Source organism: Asterias amurensis, chromosome 1 (assembly GCF_032118995.1).
Source record: "Asterias amurensis chromosome 1, ASM3211899v1".
Taxonomy (NCBI): domain Eukaryota; kingdom Metazoa; phylum Echinodermata; class Asteroidea; order Forcipulatida; family Asteriidae; genus Asterias; species Asterias amurensis.
Window position 1 is genome coordinate 35,523,627 of NC_092648.1, and position 20,368 is coordinate 35,543,994.

At 39.3% G+C, this 20,368-nt stretch overlaps 2 protein-coding genes across 3 annotated transcripts; one reads left to right on the forward strand and one right to left on the reverse strand.

The window, feature by feature from the left end:
- Positions 1-664: 664 nt before the first annotated feature.
- LOC139938274 (uncharacterized) lies at positions 665-9,223 on the reverse strand. Its single transcript, XM_071933690.1, has 5 exons — positions 9,085-9,223; positions 8,068-8,277; positions 6,211-6,459; positions 5,241-5,427; positions 665-3,323 (listed from the first exon to the last, which is right to left on the reverse strand). Exons 1-5 carry the CDS (start codon positions 9,121-9,123, stop codon positions 2,932-2,934), a joined length of 1,077 nt encoding a protein of 358 aa, XP_071789791.1. The 5' UTR covers positions 9,124-9,223; the 3' UTR covers positions 665-2,931.
- Positions 9,224-9,244: 21 nt separating this feature from the next.
- Positions 9,245-20,235, forward strand: LOC139938257 (uncharacterized). 2 transcript variants are annotated; one of them, XM_071933680.1, is made up of 7 exons: positions 9,245-9,316; positions 10,573-11,113; positions 12,239-12,552; positions 13,282-13,458; positions 15,703-15,909; positions 16,264-16,365; positions 17,304-20,235. In XM_071933680.1, exons 2-7 carry the CDS (start codon positions 10,573-10,575, stop codon positions 17,451-17,453), a joined length of 1,491 nt encoding a protein of 496 aa, XP_071789781.1. In that variant the 5' UTR covers positions 9,245-9,316; the 3' UTR covers positions 17,454-20,235. The 2 variants fall into 2 exon arrangements, with proteins under 2 accessions (XP_071789781.1, XP_071789774.1); XM_071933673.1 differs by lacking the exon at positions 9,245-9,316 and adding an exon at positions 9,613-9,729.
- Positions 20,236-20,368: the final 133 nt, after the last annotated feature.

Consider the following 20,368-nt stretch of genomic DNA (forward strand, 5'->3'; position numbering starts at 1 on the left):
TGGAGTAATTACCATTTAGGTATAACCTCCCTTTAAAGGGAAGATACACGTTTGGTAATTACTCAAAACAAATATTAACTTAAAAATTGACTTGGTAATGAGCATTGGACATGTTGGAGAGCTGTTGTAGTATAAAACATTGTGGGCATGGTGGGAAACGACTCCCTCTGAAGTAACGTAGTTTTTGAGAAAGAGGTGATTTCTCACTAGATTAATAAAAGACTTCTAGCTAGAAGTCTTTTATTCCTATCTGAAAGCACACAAATTCGTCCTACAAGGGGTGTTTTTCTTTCAACTCCGATGACCACCGAGTTCAAATTTTCACGTTTGTTATTTTATGCATATGTTGAGATACAAGTGAGAACACCAGTCTTTGACAATTACAAACAGTGTACATATGTACCTTCCCTTTAACAAAATATTATACCAATACCTGGCATAGGACTTGCTTCCCCTCTAAAAATACACACTTTTCCTCTTACCAAGAAGTATCCCCCCCCCCAGAAAATTCCTAAAAGAATGCATGTGATCACTATGAAGACACAGGGCAGATTTCATAAAGCTTGTACGTGTAAGCACAAAAACTTACCAAGCTTAGATACATGTAAGTATTGCTTAACAAAAAAGGGTTACCAGCCAAAAGTACATTAAGTTTACAGTGATCGTCTGATTGGTGTCCCACTCAATTTTTGCTTACAGTAGCAAAGAAAGTTGTAGAGCAAAACCACTCTTCTACTTAACAGCTTTATGGAATTGGAGCCCATGCCACATTTCAAGCAACAAACGACAAATATACTCAGACTTTGTTGAAGGTTGCTATCAGAATTAAGTAATTTAATAAAGTTCATAATAAACTATTTATTCATGATACAATGTTGAAAACATCTTCACTGACCCTATGAGTTGAGAATTTATCTCTAGCACTCCAGACTACACCATACTTGACTTGAATTGATGGTAATAAAAGACCTGAATCCAAACTTATACCTTTCTTTAAAAGCACTGGACACGTTTGGTAATTGTAAATGATAAGTATTCTCACTTGGTGTATCCCAACATATTAAAATGCATACAATAACAAACCTGTGAAAACTTTGGCTCAAATGGTCATCGAAGTTGCAAGAGAATAATGAAAGAAAAAATACTTTTGTTGCGTTATTTTGTTTCCTTTCAGATGCATAATAAAAGGCTTCGGCTGAAGTCTTTTATTATATCGTTTGAGTGAGAAATGACCTCTTTCTCAAAAACTATGTTACTTCAGAGGGAGCAGTTTCTTACAATGTTTTGTACTATCAACAGCTGTTTTGTACTATCAATGGCTCGTTACCAAGTAAGTTTTTAGTCTAACAACTACAGTATTTTGAGTAATTACCAATAGTGTCCAATGCCTTTAAAACCTTCATTTTTTTTTAATACAAGATGGCATTTGAATGAAGTCATTTCCTCAAGACGAGATTCATTGTAATACTTGTAAGTTATAAAACATGTTAAATTTGCATCGGGGATAAAGTATAATTTTTTGGTTTTTACCCACACACCGATTTGTGTTAGCACTGTACAGGGCCTACTCAGTACGTACTTTCCCCGAGTCCTGTGAAAAACTTGTAAGTTAACTGTGGCATTGCTTGGAAAAGTTCAATAAACACGCAGTATTTTTAACCACACAATAACAAATTTCATAACCACTCCCTCAATGCTTCACCGATTTAACTTACTGTAACGGAATGTCATGCATTTGAGGACCAGGGCCCCTTTTCATAAACCAGTAGGCCCCCCCCCCCCCCCCCTAAATAAAGTTGACGCTACTCGGGCCGAACTCGGTTTGAGATGTTGTGACCACAGGTTTGTCCGATGTCAGAAATTCGTCTGTGCCATCCAGGCCGATCCTGGGCAGCTTCAACAGCTCGATCGTGTTGTAGGCCAATGGCATTGAGGTTTTCCACCCTGTCGAAAGGGTTCAGATGGCTGGTTTTGTGGATTTAAGAAGGTAGCGAGAGGTAGCGAGAGGCACCTCAAGTCTCCGAAGAACATGGCCTAAATACACATGTAGTAGAAAACCATGCATAAACAAAAGTGTTTCGTAAACAGTCAAGCAAATTTATGTGCGCGTTAACAAAGCCAGGTGACAGCGAATACCAACCACATCTCCTGCACAGTATTCACAATTGAACACCACAGAAACTTGATCCTACAAAAGTCACCTTTTCATTGCAGAATTAAAACAGGCTCTCGGACAAAAAATGTTTAATTTTTATCCAAAAGAAAGCTTACTTGTTTCCAGGGTCACTACCAAAGTATAACCATACCTTTAAATATACTTTAAATATAAATATTTTAAATCGCTCTTGGTGGGATTGGTGTAGACATGATCAACAATAAAATCTCAAAGCAATCAAAGGGTGCTGTATCAGTGTTTTACCACTCTCTGTCTGGCCACAGTTATTCCTGAAACCGTTCTGGCTTCCAATACAGAACAGGCAACCAAAGTCAAGACAGGGACCATTACGTAGCTTAGTCATCACAGTTACATCTTACAACTCCTGATGATGACTACAGCAAGCTAAACATTGAAACCAATCAAGAACTAACTCCGCGGTAGTGAAGTTTATAACAAGAAGTCTGCTCAATTTACTAAAGCTGAAGTAGTAGTCCCGGCTGATTTTCGACCTTTCGCACAGGTAGTAGGACAGTTCTTTTTAGAACTGAGAAGTCTCCTTAACTCCGAAAAATCTGATTCGCGGTAGTAGAATATAAAGCAAGACAAGTTCACAAAAGAACAAAATCTATCTGGCAAATAGATACACACATGGTGTTACCGCAAACCAAATATATATCATACATCCATTCAATCTTTGGTAACTACATGTAATGTATGTACAACAATAGATGAGTGCAACCCTATACATGTATGTATTAGCAAAAATACCATCATCATATGTTCCTGGCTTTTTTGGATGCGCCTTCATCCCGAGGCTCTTCTTCATTGACGTCCTCTGTTACAGATTTTCGTTTCCCAGTACAACTACCTACGGTCAACTCCCGTGGTAGGTCAAAGGTCATGGTATATCGGTTCAGCTTCTCTTCAAATAGAGCCAACCGCCGCTCTTGACCGGTAATACTGTGGCCCTGCTCGGCGATCGTGTTTCTAAGTTCCATAATAACTTGCTCCTGTTGCAGGATCTTCTGGCCCTGCTCTGAGATGAGCTTACGGTGGGCGAGGCAGGTGCTCACCTTCCTGTTAACTGAAGCAATGAATGAGTCGCGCTTCTTCAGGCCAGACTTCAGTTCCATCATCTGTTTGAAGATGGTGTTTGTTGGAAGAACTGGAACAAAGAAAAAAAACCATTTTGTTGAAGGTCTACGTCTAAATTCATTAACCTTGAATTGTCCCACTCAATCCTGTAGTGTATGCCATGCCATAAAAATGACAGAATACACTGAGAGTACAAGCTATCAATTGGAAGCTACACAACAAATATAACCTGAATGCAGGCTCTGAAGCCCAACGGAGTGGAGACTAAGCTTGGGCAGTCCCTTCGGTTACCCGGTTCTACCCGGTTCCAAATTGAAAACCGGACTTGCGGTTCCACTCTTCTGTGGAACCGGGTACCCGCTTTTGTCGGTTCTGATTTTAAAAGACCGAGTCCCAATTATAAAAGGCTCTGTGGAGCCGATCCTGCGACGAACCGGCTCTAGAAATTAAGGCTTGGTGTTGAAAGCGGTGACCGCAGATACAGTGTGCAAAGGCTTCAAGCCGACATGAGTACATGTATCAACTATCACATGTGGCCGGCTGCATACACAGTGCACACACATAGGCATCTTCTACAACCACCACATGTATGCATGTACATGTCATGCATATACATGTACATGTAAAGACAGCACGTTGTGATTGGCTGCCGATATATCCATATTCATAAAAGCTTGCCCCATGCACAAAACACACAGTGCTGTATGTATGTATGTATGTATGTATGTATGTATGTATGTATGTATGTATGTATGTATGTACAGGCATGTACAGGCATAGTACACTTGTATCAGAGACGACACACTGCATGCACTACGGATGTACTGCACTACTGATGTACTACACTACGGACATACTGCTACACAACGATCGTACTGCCGGCTAAATCAAAGACTTGATTAAATGCAGGGAAAATAGGTGCTCGGTGGCACGATGTCTGATCATTGGGGTGGGTATTCTGGTAGTTTCTTTAAAAATAGTTCGGCTCCAATTGTGTGTGTGTGAGCTCGGAACCGATGTCTGATTAACTTGGTTATTTTCAGTTAAAATAGATCGGCTCAATTGTGTGTGTGAGCTCGGGACAGGCGGCTTATGTTTTATATTGAATTGGAACCGGGTATGTCTCAGAACCGAGCTTTTTTTCGGAACCGGAACCGAGCCCCAAATTTCTGGAACCGCCCAAGCTTAGTGGAGACATGGACACTGAAGAAAGTAGACGAGCAGAGACTAAAGGTGTTCATGTTTGAGAAGACAGGCTTGAGAAAGATAGTTGGGTTTGCCAGAAGGGTCAGCAACTTTGCAACTACAGAGATCTTCTATCTATCATTTTGAAAACAAAACTCAAGTATTTTGGTGATGTTAACAAAATGGGCAGTGACACATTGCAAGAAGCAGACCCAGCGATTGACCTGAAAAAAAAGGGTGGCTTGACGATATCAAGCATTTCGGCGAAGAGGCTGACATACCATCTGTAACAGCAGCAGGACATCTAGCAAGCAACAGAGAACCTAAGGAGACTCATAGTGGTTGGGAAGGCCATCTCTGGGACTTGCCTTGGGAGATGGCTCTAACTAATTACTGCATACACCTGTACATGCAGGGCTGGAATTACACAGGAGAGACCAGTTTATAAATTTAAACAATACAACCTGGGTTTTTTTCTTTCTTTTTTTCTTATTTCTTTTTATGCAAGTCGCCAGACACACAAGGCCTGAAGGCCACTTCAAGGTGTGGGCTCTGTTTTTTTTTTTTTTCCAGAGGCTGCTGCCACCTACTCCTAGGGCTGAAACAGGGTTACCCCTTTTACAGTCCATACGGATGTAGGCTTGGGTATCATCAGTCCAAAGCCTGGCCGGTAGAGCAGAAAGCACTAGCTCCCCAATTTAACGTAGCAAGTGTCACACTCTGCTGATTAGATCAAACACCAGAGCTTGAATCCGGTGCTCTCAACCGCTCGGCCATGACACGCCACAAACATTAAACTTACCATCACTTGAGAAACAGGGTGGCACTTGAAGCGATCGTTTCTTTTTAAGGGTGGGTACAATCTCCTCATCAAAATGTTCAATGGCCATTGACGAGATATCTCTTAGCTCCCTGAGGAGTTCGGACATCGGTTGCAGAGTCTTGGTGTGTTGGACGTGATAAAGTACTGTGAATGCCTCATCAATAACCTTAAAATAAAGGGGAAAACTTGTGGTAATTTTTACCTCAGTTTCACATGTTTGAATTTTAACTGCTCCCCAGGCCTTTTTGCCTTGAGGTGACCTCAATCCTTCAATATCTCTCTCTCCTATGGCACGCCACGTCATAGTCTTTGAACTTAGATTTAGATTGGAACGCCTGAGTCAGTGTATATTTTGGGGTTTTAGTCCCCAGTCCGTCTTGTGAGTTCTTCAGTTTGGAAAAGAATATAATAATCACAATAGTGGTTTCTTAAGAAGTTCTTTAGCGCTCATATGTCACTCAGTGATAATCAAGTCACTTCAAAAGCAATACTTCAATACTTTCCTGCAAGGTTTTGTGGAGCTATGTTTTTGAAGTATGAAACTAATTCCTGTACATGGCAACATGTAGTGGTTTACAAGGTACTGCTAGCTCTCTAGCAGTACAGGGTAGTTCTCTTTTTGATATGTGCACTGGGTTCTTTTTATGTGTATTCCACAACAACAGGGCCAATGGTTTTATACCCCCATCCAAAGGACACAGCAATAATGGTAAAGTGTCTTGCTTTTAAAGAGCACAAGTGTCACAACCGGGACTCGAACCCACACTCTGCTGAACAGAAACAGCTCAACTCTTATCCGCTCTTCCATGACATCCCATGGTAGTGTTGTGACTTTGCCTCTGAGCCCTCCCCATGTCCCCTGCTTCTATATCTGGATAAAGTCCATCAAACTAGATAACCTAAACGTGTTTAACTTCAAATTCAAAATCCTGCCCAAACCAAACCTTACCTTTCCTGGGATAAAACAACACAGTTGCAGGTCAATGTACTTGCTGTATGTCATGGACAGAAGAGAGAGTCGAGTCTCTACAGCCGACAGAATTTCACAGCGTCTGGCCAGAGGGTGCTCTCTCCGCTCAGACTCCCGCTTCGGCAGTTGAGACTTCAGATTCTTGAAGCATTTAGAATGATAACGTTCAAGTTGTCTACTCCCATGGTTGAGCATGTCTTGACATACCCGGTTGAAATGTCTACAGACCTACGCAGTTCAAGGGGATATGAAATAGTAGCAAGCAACAGGGTATTAACCTAAATGAGAATGAAACTTATTCAATTAACCCTTTTTTATTGAGCATAAGTCATTACTAAAACCACCTCTGGTGAACACAATACAAGGGAGTAATAATCATAGTCAGTTTTTATAAAGCGCTTTATACACCCAAAGCGCTTCCAACATTAGTACCCCAGCCCCCGATTTCACCAAGCGCTGCGACGCGTCGCAAGGGCGAGTTGCGACCGGTTACACGTCGTAAGTTGCGAACTCGTCGCAGCCGCGTAGTGTCTTATAGGTCTGCGACGCATCACAAACCCTACGATGCGTCGCAACTTGCGATGAGTTTCGTGAAATCGGGGGCTGGTCACTGGGCCATTTAATTTAATTCCTTAAACCATCTCAGCTCCCTGGGAGTATACTGTGCTGCCAAATACAGGTATGTAGCACACTAAGCTAATCAATCACAATATCAACCTCTACCCTCACAGGTACCCATTTACCCCTCGGTGGAGAGAACAATTACAGTTAATTGTCTTGCTCAAGGACTCAAGTGTCACGACTTGGATTCGAACCCACACTCTGCTGGAAACACTGGAGCTTGAGTTCAGTGCTCTTATCTGCTCAGCCACGACACCCCTAGGGAACAATTTGGCTCGGGCAAACCTTTAAGTATAAACACAATATTAATGCACAATGCATAATGCAGTATAGCCTCTACGTCCATCACAAAACATACAATGTAAAACAATGAAACAATATCCCTTAAACAATTTGTTACAAAAATACATGTAGATTCAAACAATTGAGCATTATTAAAGGTCCTTGAAAATTAGAAGAGAGTCAACTTGGCGAATATGAACTTAAATTTTTTTACAAAGGTGCAATGAAGATGAAGGCTCTTTTACCATTAGTTTTGTGTAAAAAGTAGTTTGAGTCAAAAGGGATTGGCCAGCCGAACGAAGTGGAAGCACAGGAATATTTTAAGTTCAAGTTCAAGCGCGAGAATACGGAAAAATATAGCGCTTCTGCGTCCCATATTCAACGAGGCCACAGGCAGAGTTGGATATGGGATGCAGACGCGCTATATTTTTCTGTATTCCACGAGCGCACGTGTCATAACAAATTTATCTTCCAGTCTCACGTGCAACGCGCAAAGTTTAAATTTTCAAAACGTTATGCGCAAAGTTTAGAGTGCAATTTTTGCAGTTTCCGTATGTCATGTATGTGAAGCGTGACGCATTGACACTCACAATACACAGTGTACAATACAAAAACTGGGAGTAGGTTATAGCTTATTATACCACCCTCCAGTTCGAGCATCTGATTGGTGGATTAGACTTACTGGAAGATAAATTTAATTGTAGACATGGTAGAGTATAAATGTACTACAGAGTAATTAACAAAAGTACCCTGCCTTTAAAGAACCAAATACTAGGCATGATAATTGACCCTCAGCTAAGCAATTATGTACCAGTCGGATACTTTGATTGATTACAAGGGCTGACCTAGAGGCTAATCAGGAAAACAAAATTAAATAAAAACTTGTACGGTAGGCCTACATGATTGATGCCTGTTTATCAACTTACAACTTACCAATCTCAATTCACTGATGTACGAGTAGGAAACACAGCGAAAGATCTGTCGTAATATTAGGTCGGGCAGCTGTACAAGATTCGTTTTTCCTACATGTCCCACTTCCCTCTCGGAGCTGGATTGCTGACTCCCTTCGCCATAGCATCTTGAAGATGCTTTTCTCATGCTCTCTGCGCTCATCTTTGTTAACTCGGAGTCAATAAGATGTTGCTGTATTTCATAAAGGAAAAGAAATAAAAGACAAACCAATTTAATTGCAGGAAATGTAGGGCCTACTTGGTGATTGTACAGGTGAGTATTTTACTTTGTGCACAATTGTTGAAGAAGTTATTGTGGTTTTTGGGGGGTTTTTTTTGGGAGGGGGGGGGGGTGTATTACAAGGGAATAAATGTGTGGTGAAGAGGTTTTCAACTAGTGGTTTAATCCCAACGAGGCCTGGTTCTTGATAATTTGACCTCCTCACTTTTTCATTCGATATGAAATAAAATATAGGCCCTAGTATCTTTCTAATAAATACCTCAAGTCAATGAGATATCCCTTTTTGTCAAAAATTAGTGAAAAAGTGGTGGTGCCATACTACTCAGCTAGAACTATTTCGGTTTTGTCCGGCAATCTTCTTCTTCTTCTTCCTTTAATAAAGTGCTGCTTCAGAAAATTTGAAGATTACCGCACAGTGGCTGGGCGCACGCGTGAAACCATGGGCAATGGAACCGTAAGCCAATCAGGTGCAAAATGTATGTAACATGGTGCAAGTAAAAACTGGCCAGCAAGATTACTGACTACATGAGGGTGAGAGTGCAGAGTCCGTCTTCAAGCAGTTCCAGTCCCTAATTATGGGAGACGATAGCCGGACGAAACCGAAATAGTTCTAGGAGTAGCGCCATACATACCGAAAGTTATCCAATAATAATTATCATGATTATTTACACTTTTTATATATTTATAGGCTATTAATAATGGTAATGTATAAATATTAATAACACAAAAACAGTCAGTAAATAAAAAACAACTACTTACAACATGACCAAGTAGACAATCAGTGTCGCTTTCATCCATAATTCTGCATGGATTATTGGAATTAAATGACAAGACAAAATTCTTCAGATAAAAATGTTGTCAATCTCACACAGTAGATAAATAATTTCTGGAAACTTCGAGAGGACTGGTAAAAGTTTACTACAGCTCAAGTAAGGTGAGTACGAGCAGTAAAGGCATCCGGGAGAACCAGCTACTCTCCAGCAGTTTGACGGTAGGTTTCAGGTATTTTCCTTTATTTGTCCGTGTTCCCCTGAAAGTAGTTTTCTTGTACTTCAACTGAGGAGGTAGAAACAGAAATCCATTGAGAATAAAGGACAGTCCCAAAATCACAAGAACCTTTGTTCAATGTGATTTAGGGTATTTAATTTTAGATTGGTACCCATTAAAAAAAAATTATTTGGTGTAGAAAATACAGCAATAGACTGCAGGGACATGACCTACAGCCTTTAAATCCATCCTTTCAAAAAAATACTTGAGGGCGCTACATAACATTTTATAAAATGTACACGAAAAGTGGATTTTGTGTAAAAAGCTTCCCACATTCCCTGTTGTTTTGTGCTGAGCTTTTACCATTAAAACTGACCGAAAATTCGTTCAAAAATAGTCACAACAGCTTGTTCAGATGTAAGTTTCACAAATATATTTTCTGTTTTATTTTGTTGGTAAATTACCAACATGTTTCGTCTGACAAAACCATGAAAACATTGACCTATTTTTTTTATTGTGTGTGTCTGTGTGTATGTGGTGTGGGGGATGAAGGACTGACTGTCACTGTACTGTTTAGACTCTGAAGAAGTGACAATTTCAATCACATTTATATGCTTTTTGTGTTTCATTAGGGAAAAGTTTTGGTATGGCGCCACCACTTTTTCATTCAATATGAAATAGGTATCTAATTTCAAATTTTAACCTTAATTAACTTAACAATTAATGAGTGTTCCTTGTTCATGATTTTTTGTAAGTGTACATGGTGTAATACTATAGGCCTAAGTAATAAGTTGGACGGTCAATCGATTGCCTCGGCGCTATTGAAAGATCTATTGGTCGCGCAGCAATTAGTCGATCGCGCAACAATCGGTGGATCGCGCAACAATCAACTTCAGTTAGTATTATTTAAGGGAAGTTTTCCACTATCAATCATCAGTATCTTAAACCCTGTAAGTTTAATGTAAATCTGTGTGACATTTTGAAAAAGTACCCGAATCCTTTAAAAATCGTTCGAGCCAATTTTAAACATTTGTGCACAATGCTGATTTCATATTTTTATTTATTAATTTACTTTCTATGTGGGCTCGAATCGGTAAGGTGTCTTCAAATATTGTAATTAATGTAAATTGTCAAATTTTATTGTGCTAAACTGTACCCTGTATCTTCCTTCTGCACAATTTCCATAATACATTAATATGATAGGCCTAGTAGGTGAAATTAATAATAATATTATTTAATATTTTGATTTACATACTGTAGATGGATTGCAACACAACTCCAGTAATGCCAGTAGAAGCCAAGACAGCCTTTCAGTTACAAATGGCGGCCTCATCCAGCGGTGATGCCAACAATATCCCAGTCATACCAATAGAAGTAAAGCCCAATGAAGACACTGGGCGTGGTGAGACTTGGTCTGAGGCCGACACTCGACATCTTATCTCTGTCTGGGCAGACTCGAGCATCCAGCGACAGCTTCGAGGGCTTTTCCGGAACAACACAGTCTATGATGAGATCTGTCGGCGACTTAGGGTCTACGGGGTGCACCGAACACCAGCTCAGTGTCGGAACAAGACAAAGAATCTCAGAAAGGGTTTTAGGGAGCTGAAGCTGAGAAGTGGGCGCTGTAGCAAGTCCATCACAAGACAGTCTAGTATTTTTTACAAAGAGCTGGACAAAGTGTGGGGTCAGGATTTCTTGAACAACCCTCGTGAGTTTGAGTCCCAGGAAGCACCACCTAGTATGTCTACTGAGTTAAAAGAAACGGATGAATCAGCGGAGATGTATGACAACTGCGTTTTGGGTAATGTCTCTAGGCTGTTGGTATAAACATCATCATAAAATGCAAAAGTTAGTCAATGGTCTGACGTTTCAAACCTTCTTAGAGTCTTTCTTGAAGGCTAAAAACATTGAAAGAAAGACTCACCATGATTGAATAGTCTGGCCATTAACTATTTTTTGCAATTATACAATTGGTCCTTTTGTTTGGTAATCTATTTTCTTATCATGAAATGATACAACAATCTGTATTCTACTACTACATGTAAGTCAAAACCAGAACAGTTCAGAGAATAGTATAAGTGTCAGTAAAAATATCCTTAGAAAAACAAATCAGTTTGAAAGACTTTGATATTAAAAAATACAGTTACTCTTTTAGTAACCACAAAAAATGCAAGAACATTGAATTTATTGGTTTACAAACATCATAAGCTGGGAAATAAAAGAGTTTTGAGTTGGCGTTTAAAGGTTGCTTAAAGGTCCCTGATACCACACAGCACCTCAATTTAAGGGCAACAACAAAGAATGAGCTGTCCCCAGTGCCCAGCCGGGGAAACAATCGGCCGATCAAAGAGCAATCATCCAAGTAGCATCAGAAGAGGAGCAAAGCCCCAAGCCCCCTGCGACCTCCAGGCCCATCTGTATTATATAAAGTGAGATTGTTCGACATGTAACTTGGAGATTGCCATACACATAAATTCTATGTTGAGTTGTTACAATAAATGAGTACCCAAACCCATGCTGTTCAATGGTTTGAGTGGTTGGTCAGCTAACTTGCAAATCGTGTGCCTGGAATAAGGGCACAAGGCTTTTACACCGCTTTTTCCAGGCACAAAATAAGAACTTATACTTCCTATGATGACTAATGAATGGCAGAAAATCAATCAAACTTTCACACTTGAACATGTTGAAACACAATTTTAATTTTGCACAAATATTGCTTACACCTCTGCTCCGGTAACCTTTCAATACATCCTTCTTTCAAGTACACAACAAAATGTACTGGAATACTAAGGATGAACTAAATTATTTCTTGAAGACGAGAGGAACGAAATGAACAAAGCTTTAATCTCTTCTCAAAACCAGTGTAAAAGTTTGTACTATTTGCTTGTTTGAACTGACCAACCGTTTGTGGAATATTTCTTTATAGATGCCTCAAACATGAGCGACAACGACCCACGAGATTACGAGCCAAGACATTCCCATGAAGACCTCAGTGAAGAACCCAACGAATTCAGTGACCATGACGGCTTTGTATACGCTACCCAGCCAGAAGGCTACACACCAACAGGTAGACACAAAATGGAGTCTATGGTAGAGGCCTTGCAGCAAGTCGGACACGAGAGTATGGAGAGAATAAAAGAGACGGTTATGGACCTGAATCGATCGTTCCTGGAGCAACAGTTTGCAGCGGAGGAGCGCAGGGAGAAACAAAGCAAAGAACATGAGATTCGCCTTCTTGAAGTGAGTTAAAGTTGGGTACTTTTTGTGCGACAAAAAAACACAAAAGTACACATATTTACAGAAAACTTAAACGGTGTAAAAAGCCTCCCTGAAAATATTACTTGCTGAGGTGCTGTAGTTTTAGACAAATGAGTACAAATAATTTTACAAAAATATTGTTCATCTCAATGAAGACAAAAATTATTAAAGCATGTACAACTCCTGAAAACATTGCTGTGATTTTCACTTTTTCCTTAAAAACTTGAAGACAGGGTTACTGTTTGAAAAAGCCAATTGCGTGTTAGATTTGAAGATTGTCTGGTAAAATTCAGGCTTGATAACAAGTAACCACTTCAATTTTAATTCCTCAGACTGTAGAGACAGTTGCTTTGTTACATGATATGGGGCAAGCTTTTGCAAAGTTAAGTAAGAGACGAGGAACTTCCATACAGATTTCTGGATGAATGTGTAGTGTATGGTGAAATGGTACCAGTGTTTGCTCATCTGGAGGTTGCAACACAAAAGCTTGCCCCGAACCATTTGACATAGCAATCTATAGTCTGATGAGGAATTAAAATGTAAGGGGTAACTTATGACTGAGCAATTCAGACTTTTTTTATTCTAACTCGCAAATGACTTATTGAATTCTCTCATTATTTGTCATATAAATGTTAATCGAGTAGTTTCTTTGTTTGCCCCCCCCCCACAAACAGTGTTTTCCTTCTACATGTATGACATTTTTATTTCCAGATGTTCATGACAATTAATGGCAAGGACCGCCAGCCCTCTCAGGAAACCGTGTACCCAGTCAAAATATCTCAATCCATGGGACAATTCTACTCAAACCACACCCAATCTTCTGCTGGACGCACACGACCATCTTCCAGTAAAGCAGTACAAGATGCGGAAGGAAATATGGAATGCCAGGTATGTTCACAAGCGTAGAAGAAGGTCCTTGAGGTTATATATTTGGTTTGCGGTAACACCATGTGTGTAAAAAACTGTATCTACTTGCCAGGTAGAGTTTGTTCTTAGAGAACTGTCTTGCTTTATTCTACTACCGCGGAGTAGATTTATCGGATGTTCGGTAGACTTCTCAGTTCTGAAAAGAACTGTCTTGCTTTTTAACTACTACCCGGACGGAAGGTATAGAAAATTGGATGAGACTACTACTTTAGTTTATAGGATTGTAATTAACTGTACTACCGCGGAGTCAGTTTTTGAATTGGTCTCACGTTTTGACTAGCTTGCTCTAGTCATCATCAGGAGAGTCCAGAGGATCCAGTGTGAGTCAATCAAGATTGTCTTGGAGATTGTAACCAAGTCCAAGTTTTGAGATTTGCAGTAGCACCATGTGTAAGTCTCTTTTGAGGAGTGTTGGTTCTGAAAAGAACAGGTGGTTGACAACTCAATGTTTCAATCAGTATGCTCTGATGGTATTTGGGAGGATGCGGAACTCTGTTGCTGGATGCTGCTTTAAAAGCATCTTGGAGATTAAAGGCAGTGGACACGTTTGGTAATTACTCAAAATAATTATTAGCATAAAACCTTTCTTGGTAATGAGTAATGGGGAGAGGTTTATAGTATAATACATTGTGAGAAACGGCTCCCTCTGAAGTAATGTATTTTTTTGAGAAAGAAATAATTTTCCACGAATTTGATTTCAAAACCTCACATTTAGAAGTTTAGGTCTTGAAATCAAGCATCTGAAAGCACACAACTTCCTGTGACAAGGGTGTGTTTTTCTTTCATTATTATCTCGCAACTTCGACGACCGATTGAGCTCAAGTTTTCACAGGTTTGTTATTTTATGCATATGTTGAGATACACCAACTGTAAAGGCTAGTCTTTGACAATTACCAATAGTGTCCAGTGTCTTTAAAGCCATTGGACCCTTTTGGTTCAGAAAAAGAAAAAAAAAGTTCACAAATTTACAAATAACTTACAGGGTTTACAGAAGGCAATGGTGAAAGACTTCTCTTGAAATATTATTCCATGAAATGCTTTACTTTTTGAGAAAACAGCAAAACAATGTAAATTCTCGTTAACGAGAATTACGGATTTATTTTAAACACATGTCATGACACGGCGAAACGCGCGGAAACAAGGGTGGGTTTTTCGGTTGTTTTCTCCCGACTCCGATGACCGATTGAGCCTAAATTTTCACAGGTTTTTTATTTGATATAGAAGTTGTGTTACAAAAAGTGTGGGCCTTGGACAACACTGTTTACCGAAAGGGTCCAATGGCTTTAAGGGGTAGTTTTGCTTGGCAGGCAAAGACAGGAACAGGTCCAAGTCTAAGTTTGGCACATCCTAAGTACAGTTTATCTTGTCCCATTTATAGTATGAGCAGGCATATATATGTACCCCTTGCATGTGAGGGCACACACCCAAACAGCACCCTCACTGAGGTCAATGAAGACTTTTCATTGGCTGAGAGTTGTGGGTGATGCGTGCACACGTCCACTTTTTGGCCTCGACTTTTGTCTCAGCGATGGCGGCCAATGCAAGGGAACTGTATTTGGGAGAAACACTACAAGAAAAATTGTCTGTGTTAATTTTAGCCGTGTGATTCATTTTCATTTGTTTTTAAGCTCATTATTTCTAATCTTACTTTTGTAGCTAATTCAGTGTATCAACTTAGTTTGATTTCCTCGATGCTGGTCAGCTGTTTTTCATTTGTGCCCTTGATAATTGAAAAACACAGTGAAAAGTAATTCTGTGCCTGGAACTTTCCGCTTATTTTAACAAACTGAAGTTGCATGCTTCTTAATTTAATTCAAAGTCGTGTTAACACTTCACCCCGTGGTGGTGCAATTTTTGTGTATTTTATCTGTGCAATTTTTATCAAGATTTTATCTGGAATGCCACATTATTCGGCTTCGTGCTGCCAGTTGGTTTTTTAATAAAAATGATTGAAAATGAATGAATGAAAAATGAATGAGTAACAGACTTGCATCACATTATACTGTAATGTAATGTGTACTTTTTATCATCATCAAAATCACTGATATTAATATTACTTTTTTGTTTCAATCCTCATAAAAAAAAATATTCACCACATTTGCAAAAATATCCTTTGTTATGTTTCACTTTACCAACTTCATATTCCAAGTTGAAACTCAACAATTCAAAAGATCTTATAAAATTGTCCCTTTCTTATTGTTGTAGGATAATGTCCGACTTAGCAACAGGGCATCTAGCATCTCTTCCTGCCCCTCCTCAATGAAATGTTTAGTTCTACGGTTGCATCCAGGAGATGACATCACAGATTGCCTGAAGAAGTTGATGGACGATAAATCCATCCTGGCGGCTTGTATCGTATCATGTGTCGGCAGCGTCAAATGCGCAGAGTTGAGAATGGCCGATTCTAAAACGGTCAGTATTGACTCCTTTCAGTGGTCAAGTTCACACAAGGATAAATGGTTAACGAGTTGTTATTTTGTGACGTACTGGGCCTAGAAGGACCAGTTAGGTTGTCGTTTCCTTAGTCTGTCAGCTTTATCACTAGCCCATATTTCTAATGAATTAGGCCGGCTTTTTAGCCAAGCGGACAACTTGGAGTGAATTTTGACTGGTCCTCATGTGTTTTAAAGTGGCATTTGGCCAGCAGACCGCTGTGAAAGGAGAAAGCTGGATACCACGTTTCAAGTAATTGCAAGTGGTTTCAAGTGGAAAGTTCATGAAACTGTTCCTTATTAATATTATTTGATACTTGTTTCTGTTTTCCAGATCAAGAAGTTGGCCACTAACCATGAGATTGTTTCCCTAGTGGGGACCTTAGCAAAGAGTGGTATGCATCTACATGCTTCTCTGTCAGACAATGAAGGAAAGGTAATCTAAACTAACTCCAAACTAACTCCAATATTTTTTTATATTTTTTTTTAAGAGACCATAGCAGTAAGAAGCAGCTTGTACTAAAACAGTCGCAGCGGCCGCAAATGGCTAAAAGATCTGATCTGACCTACATGTACTACTCAAACAAAAAGGTCAAAGTAAAGGTCACATCCTGAGTTGACATTTTGAAGTGTTATAAAACAAAACAAGAACATATTGTGTGAAAAACTAAACAATATTAGCAAAGTCCGGGCAGCATACATGTATGGTAATATTTTTACAGTATGAAGGTCTCATTTGAATTCATTGGGATTTTGTTTTGTGTCTAAGCAAAAATTGAGTTGGCACTAGCCACAACAATGTAAACTTAAAGACAGTGTACACTATTGGTATTTGTCAAAAACCAGTCTTCTATCTTGGTGTATCTCAACATATATGCATAAAATAACAAAGCTGTGAAAATTTGAGCTCGATCGGTCGTCGGAGTTGCAAGATAACTATGAAAGAAAAAACCCTTGTTGCACGAAGTTGTGTGCGTTTAGATGGTTGATTTCAAGACCTCAACTTCTAAATCAAATTTGTGGAAAATTACTCCTTTCTCCAAAACTAGGTCACTTCAGAGGGAGCTGTTTCTCACAATGTTTTATACCACCAACCTCTCCCCATTACTCGTTACAAAGTAAGGTTTTATGCCAGTAATTATTTTGAGTAATTACCAATAGTGTCCACTGCCTTTAAGGTAGTTTTGGCTATTAAGATGTTTCTGTTATTTTTGTTAAGCTTAGCAAGTTTTTGTGCTTACAGGCTTTATCAAATTGGGCCCAGCTGAGCAGTTACATGCCTGAAAAAACCAGTGGAGCATTACTGGTTGTCTCGATCTGTACACTCTGCCTATCATTCTGCATGGCTAATTATGTTTTGTATTGTTTTTCTAGGTGATTGGTGGGCATGTTATGGGTAACATGAAGGTGTTTACTACTGCTGAGATTGTGATTGGACAACTGCCTGGCGTTGTGTTCAAACGGGAAATGGATAGCAGCACTGGCTACAAAGAGCTTGAGGTCACACCAGGTCAGATGTCATAGGTCAAGACGAGTTGGGTCAAATTTATGTTACTGTATTATGCCATTATGAACAAAGTGTTAATTAAGTTTTTACTATAGACTGTGCAAGGCTCCCACATATTGAAAACAAAATAACAACTCAAACAAAGACTATATTTTTTTCTATCAAATCATTTTCAATTTCTTATAAAAGAATTAGTTTGCTATGATTATTATTGAAACAAAGTTAAGGCTTGGGACGAGGAAGCTGATATTTTTAGAAACCCTATGTGCCAACTGCCAATCACACCCTAATTTGTGAGACCATAAAGCCCTGTTCATACTTCCTGTGAATGCGAATGCGATACGAATGTTGACGTCATTTGCTACGAATAATTTTCAGCTGTTGAGTTGTGCTCAACTCTGTTGCGAATATCGCAGCGAAAACTGAGTTGTGGCGTCAAATTCACGTCAAATTCGCATCGCATTCACATTCGCAGGAAGTATGAACTGGGCTTTACATGGGTGTATTGATAACAAGAATGTCAGTTGGCCAAAATCCTTCGTTGTTTACAAGTAATTGGACACGGAGGTCAAGTCTTAGGCTGTGTCCGAATTAGCGGCTATATGGCTACAGCTCGGCTAGATTTCCATGTCATCAAGTATAGGTAACACTCTTAGCAACAGCCGTAGCGGTAGCCGGCAATTCGGATCTGGCCTTAATCTCAGGTTTTTCTTTGTTGATTTGTTAAATGTGTTTTACTTCCAGATATTTCACGCCTAAATTTTATTTTCCCAAAAATGTGAATTATTTTTATAGTCATAGCCAATGTTAAACTACTTAAAGTACTTGGAGAAACAATTACACACAAGTAAAACTCAATAAGGTTCAAATACTTGTGAGACTTGCACAGTCCGTTGATAAGAGAAGTATGTATAGCACAGAATAGTGTTGCTTTGTGGGTATTTGATTAACAAATATGAATATTTATGAGTGCAATGGTGAATATATTGAAAAGTGTAATATTTTTTTACACAGCACACAAGTACGTCCTTGTCATTTGATTTGTAGATGGAAGGTTCAACTCGAATTATCAAAGATTGAAATTATGTTCATTCAACTCTGCTTCACCTTTTTGAATGAAACATTCCATATTTCAACTCATAAAATACTTCTTCTATTCCAAACATAAACATCCAATAATATGTGTATAGCTTTCAATGAGGCGAAGCTCAATGAATTGAACATTTCATCTTTAAACTCATGAAAATATTCTCACCGTGCACTCATAAACATTTATTATTTGTATAAAATTTAAGGAGGCAGAGCTGAGTTGAATGGTATAATATGTACATTCCATCAATGCAAAAAAATTTTTATTGTTTGTCTTGCATCACATCCAAGTAGATCCTTGTCAATTGATCATGTTGATGGAAAGATGAAGCTATACAAATAAACAAACTGCAAGATTTTATTCTTACATCCACCACGAGGGTGTTTTGTACTGCTGTGTACTGCTTGTTGGTTGGCTTATAAACGGATGGGACGGAATTGCATGGTGAATAGTACCAAATTGCATGGTTTCCTATGTATGCCATGTAATGGTTTATTTAATGAATGCCGTGTGACCTCATTATCATTTGGCATAGACTGGAGGAGTCTGTGGCCGCCACTGCCTCCTCAGATTGTAATGGGGGCACTCCTGAGGTTGCCGCCATCACCTGTTCTCTTTGCAGTCGCTGTATTCTCAGCTCTCCTATACTTCTATCACTCCACTTTGTGTCATCCAACGCAGCTTAGGGAGACCTCTGCCATGTGACCTACATGTACAGTCCTCCAATCAAATGACAAGGATCTACTTGGATGTTTCATTATAATAGCCATGACGTGCTGTGTAGATTGTTTGCATGTGCTTTGTACTGTAATCAGCTGACTGTTACCATTTTGATGATCTGCCAAATTTCTTTGAGCTGTACACCAACTGTTACTGCTGCCCAGCGCATTGAGCAGTATAAAACAATGTACAATGGGCGCCCAACAACACACAGTGTTTGTCAGTGTCCTTGGGTTATTTATTTTATTGGCAGATTTGAAAAGGAAAATTATCAAACTGTTCATGTGTTATATTCCTTGTGCTGGAAAAAAATGTGCTATTGTTGTTTTGTTTAACATATTTGCATCAGGTATTTTGAATATTTTATTGAATTTTTGCATTGGACTCTGTACAACTGTAGTCTATATTTGCACTGAACTTTGGGTTTTTGATTTGATACAGAATCATTCATTAATTCATTTGGATGGGGTCCGGTTGGAACTCTAGGATCTGCGTGTTGACACAAATTATATGCAGGCCTGGAATTAAGGCAATGGCCTCCATTGTTGAACAGTTGCTTCACTGGGCGTTTGATTAGCTACCCTGTGTCGACCCTGCGGTGCTCATTCGGGTGAGACCCTGACAAGAGCTAATCAAATGAGCACTCACCCTCTCGTGGTGACGTCATGCACCTCGGGCCAGCCCCAAGTGACCCGTTCCACAAGCAGGGTGAGCCCCTGGAATGACGTCAAAGCTATTCAAACGTACCGGGGGCAGATCGGGGTCGAACCAGAGAAATCGAAGGCACCCATTATAAAAAAAATTGTGAAAGACTGTTTTGGTTAAATTAATATTTTAAACTAATGAATTAACCAGGTCAACCAAGTAGTAGAGGTGTTGTTCTGAAAGTGAGGTGCATAAAATTCATTGAAGTGTTTAATCTGCATTTAGATCTAACTTGTTCTGTGAACATATATTCTAGAAGAGTAATTATAGTAAAGTATTAATTTTTGTTTTGTTAAACTAAGTATTACAGAGCCTCACACAACAACTACCTCTGTTCAATAGGCGAAGGCATCCCTTATCTTGATTCTTGTCGAGTATACAGAAAGGCAACTAAAATAGGTGCATTGCGATATCACA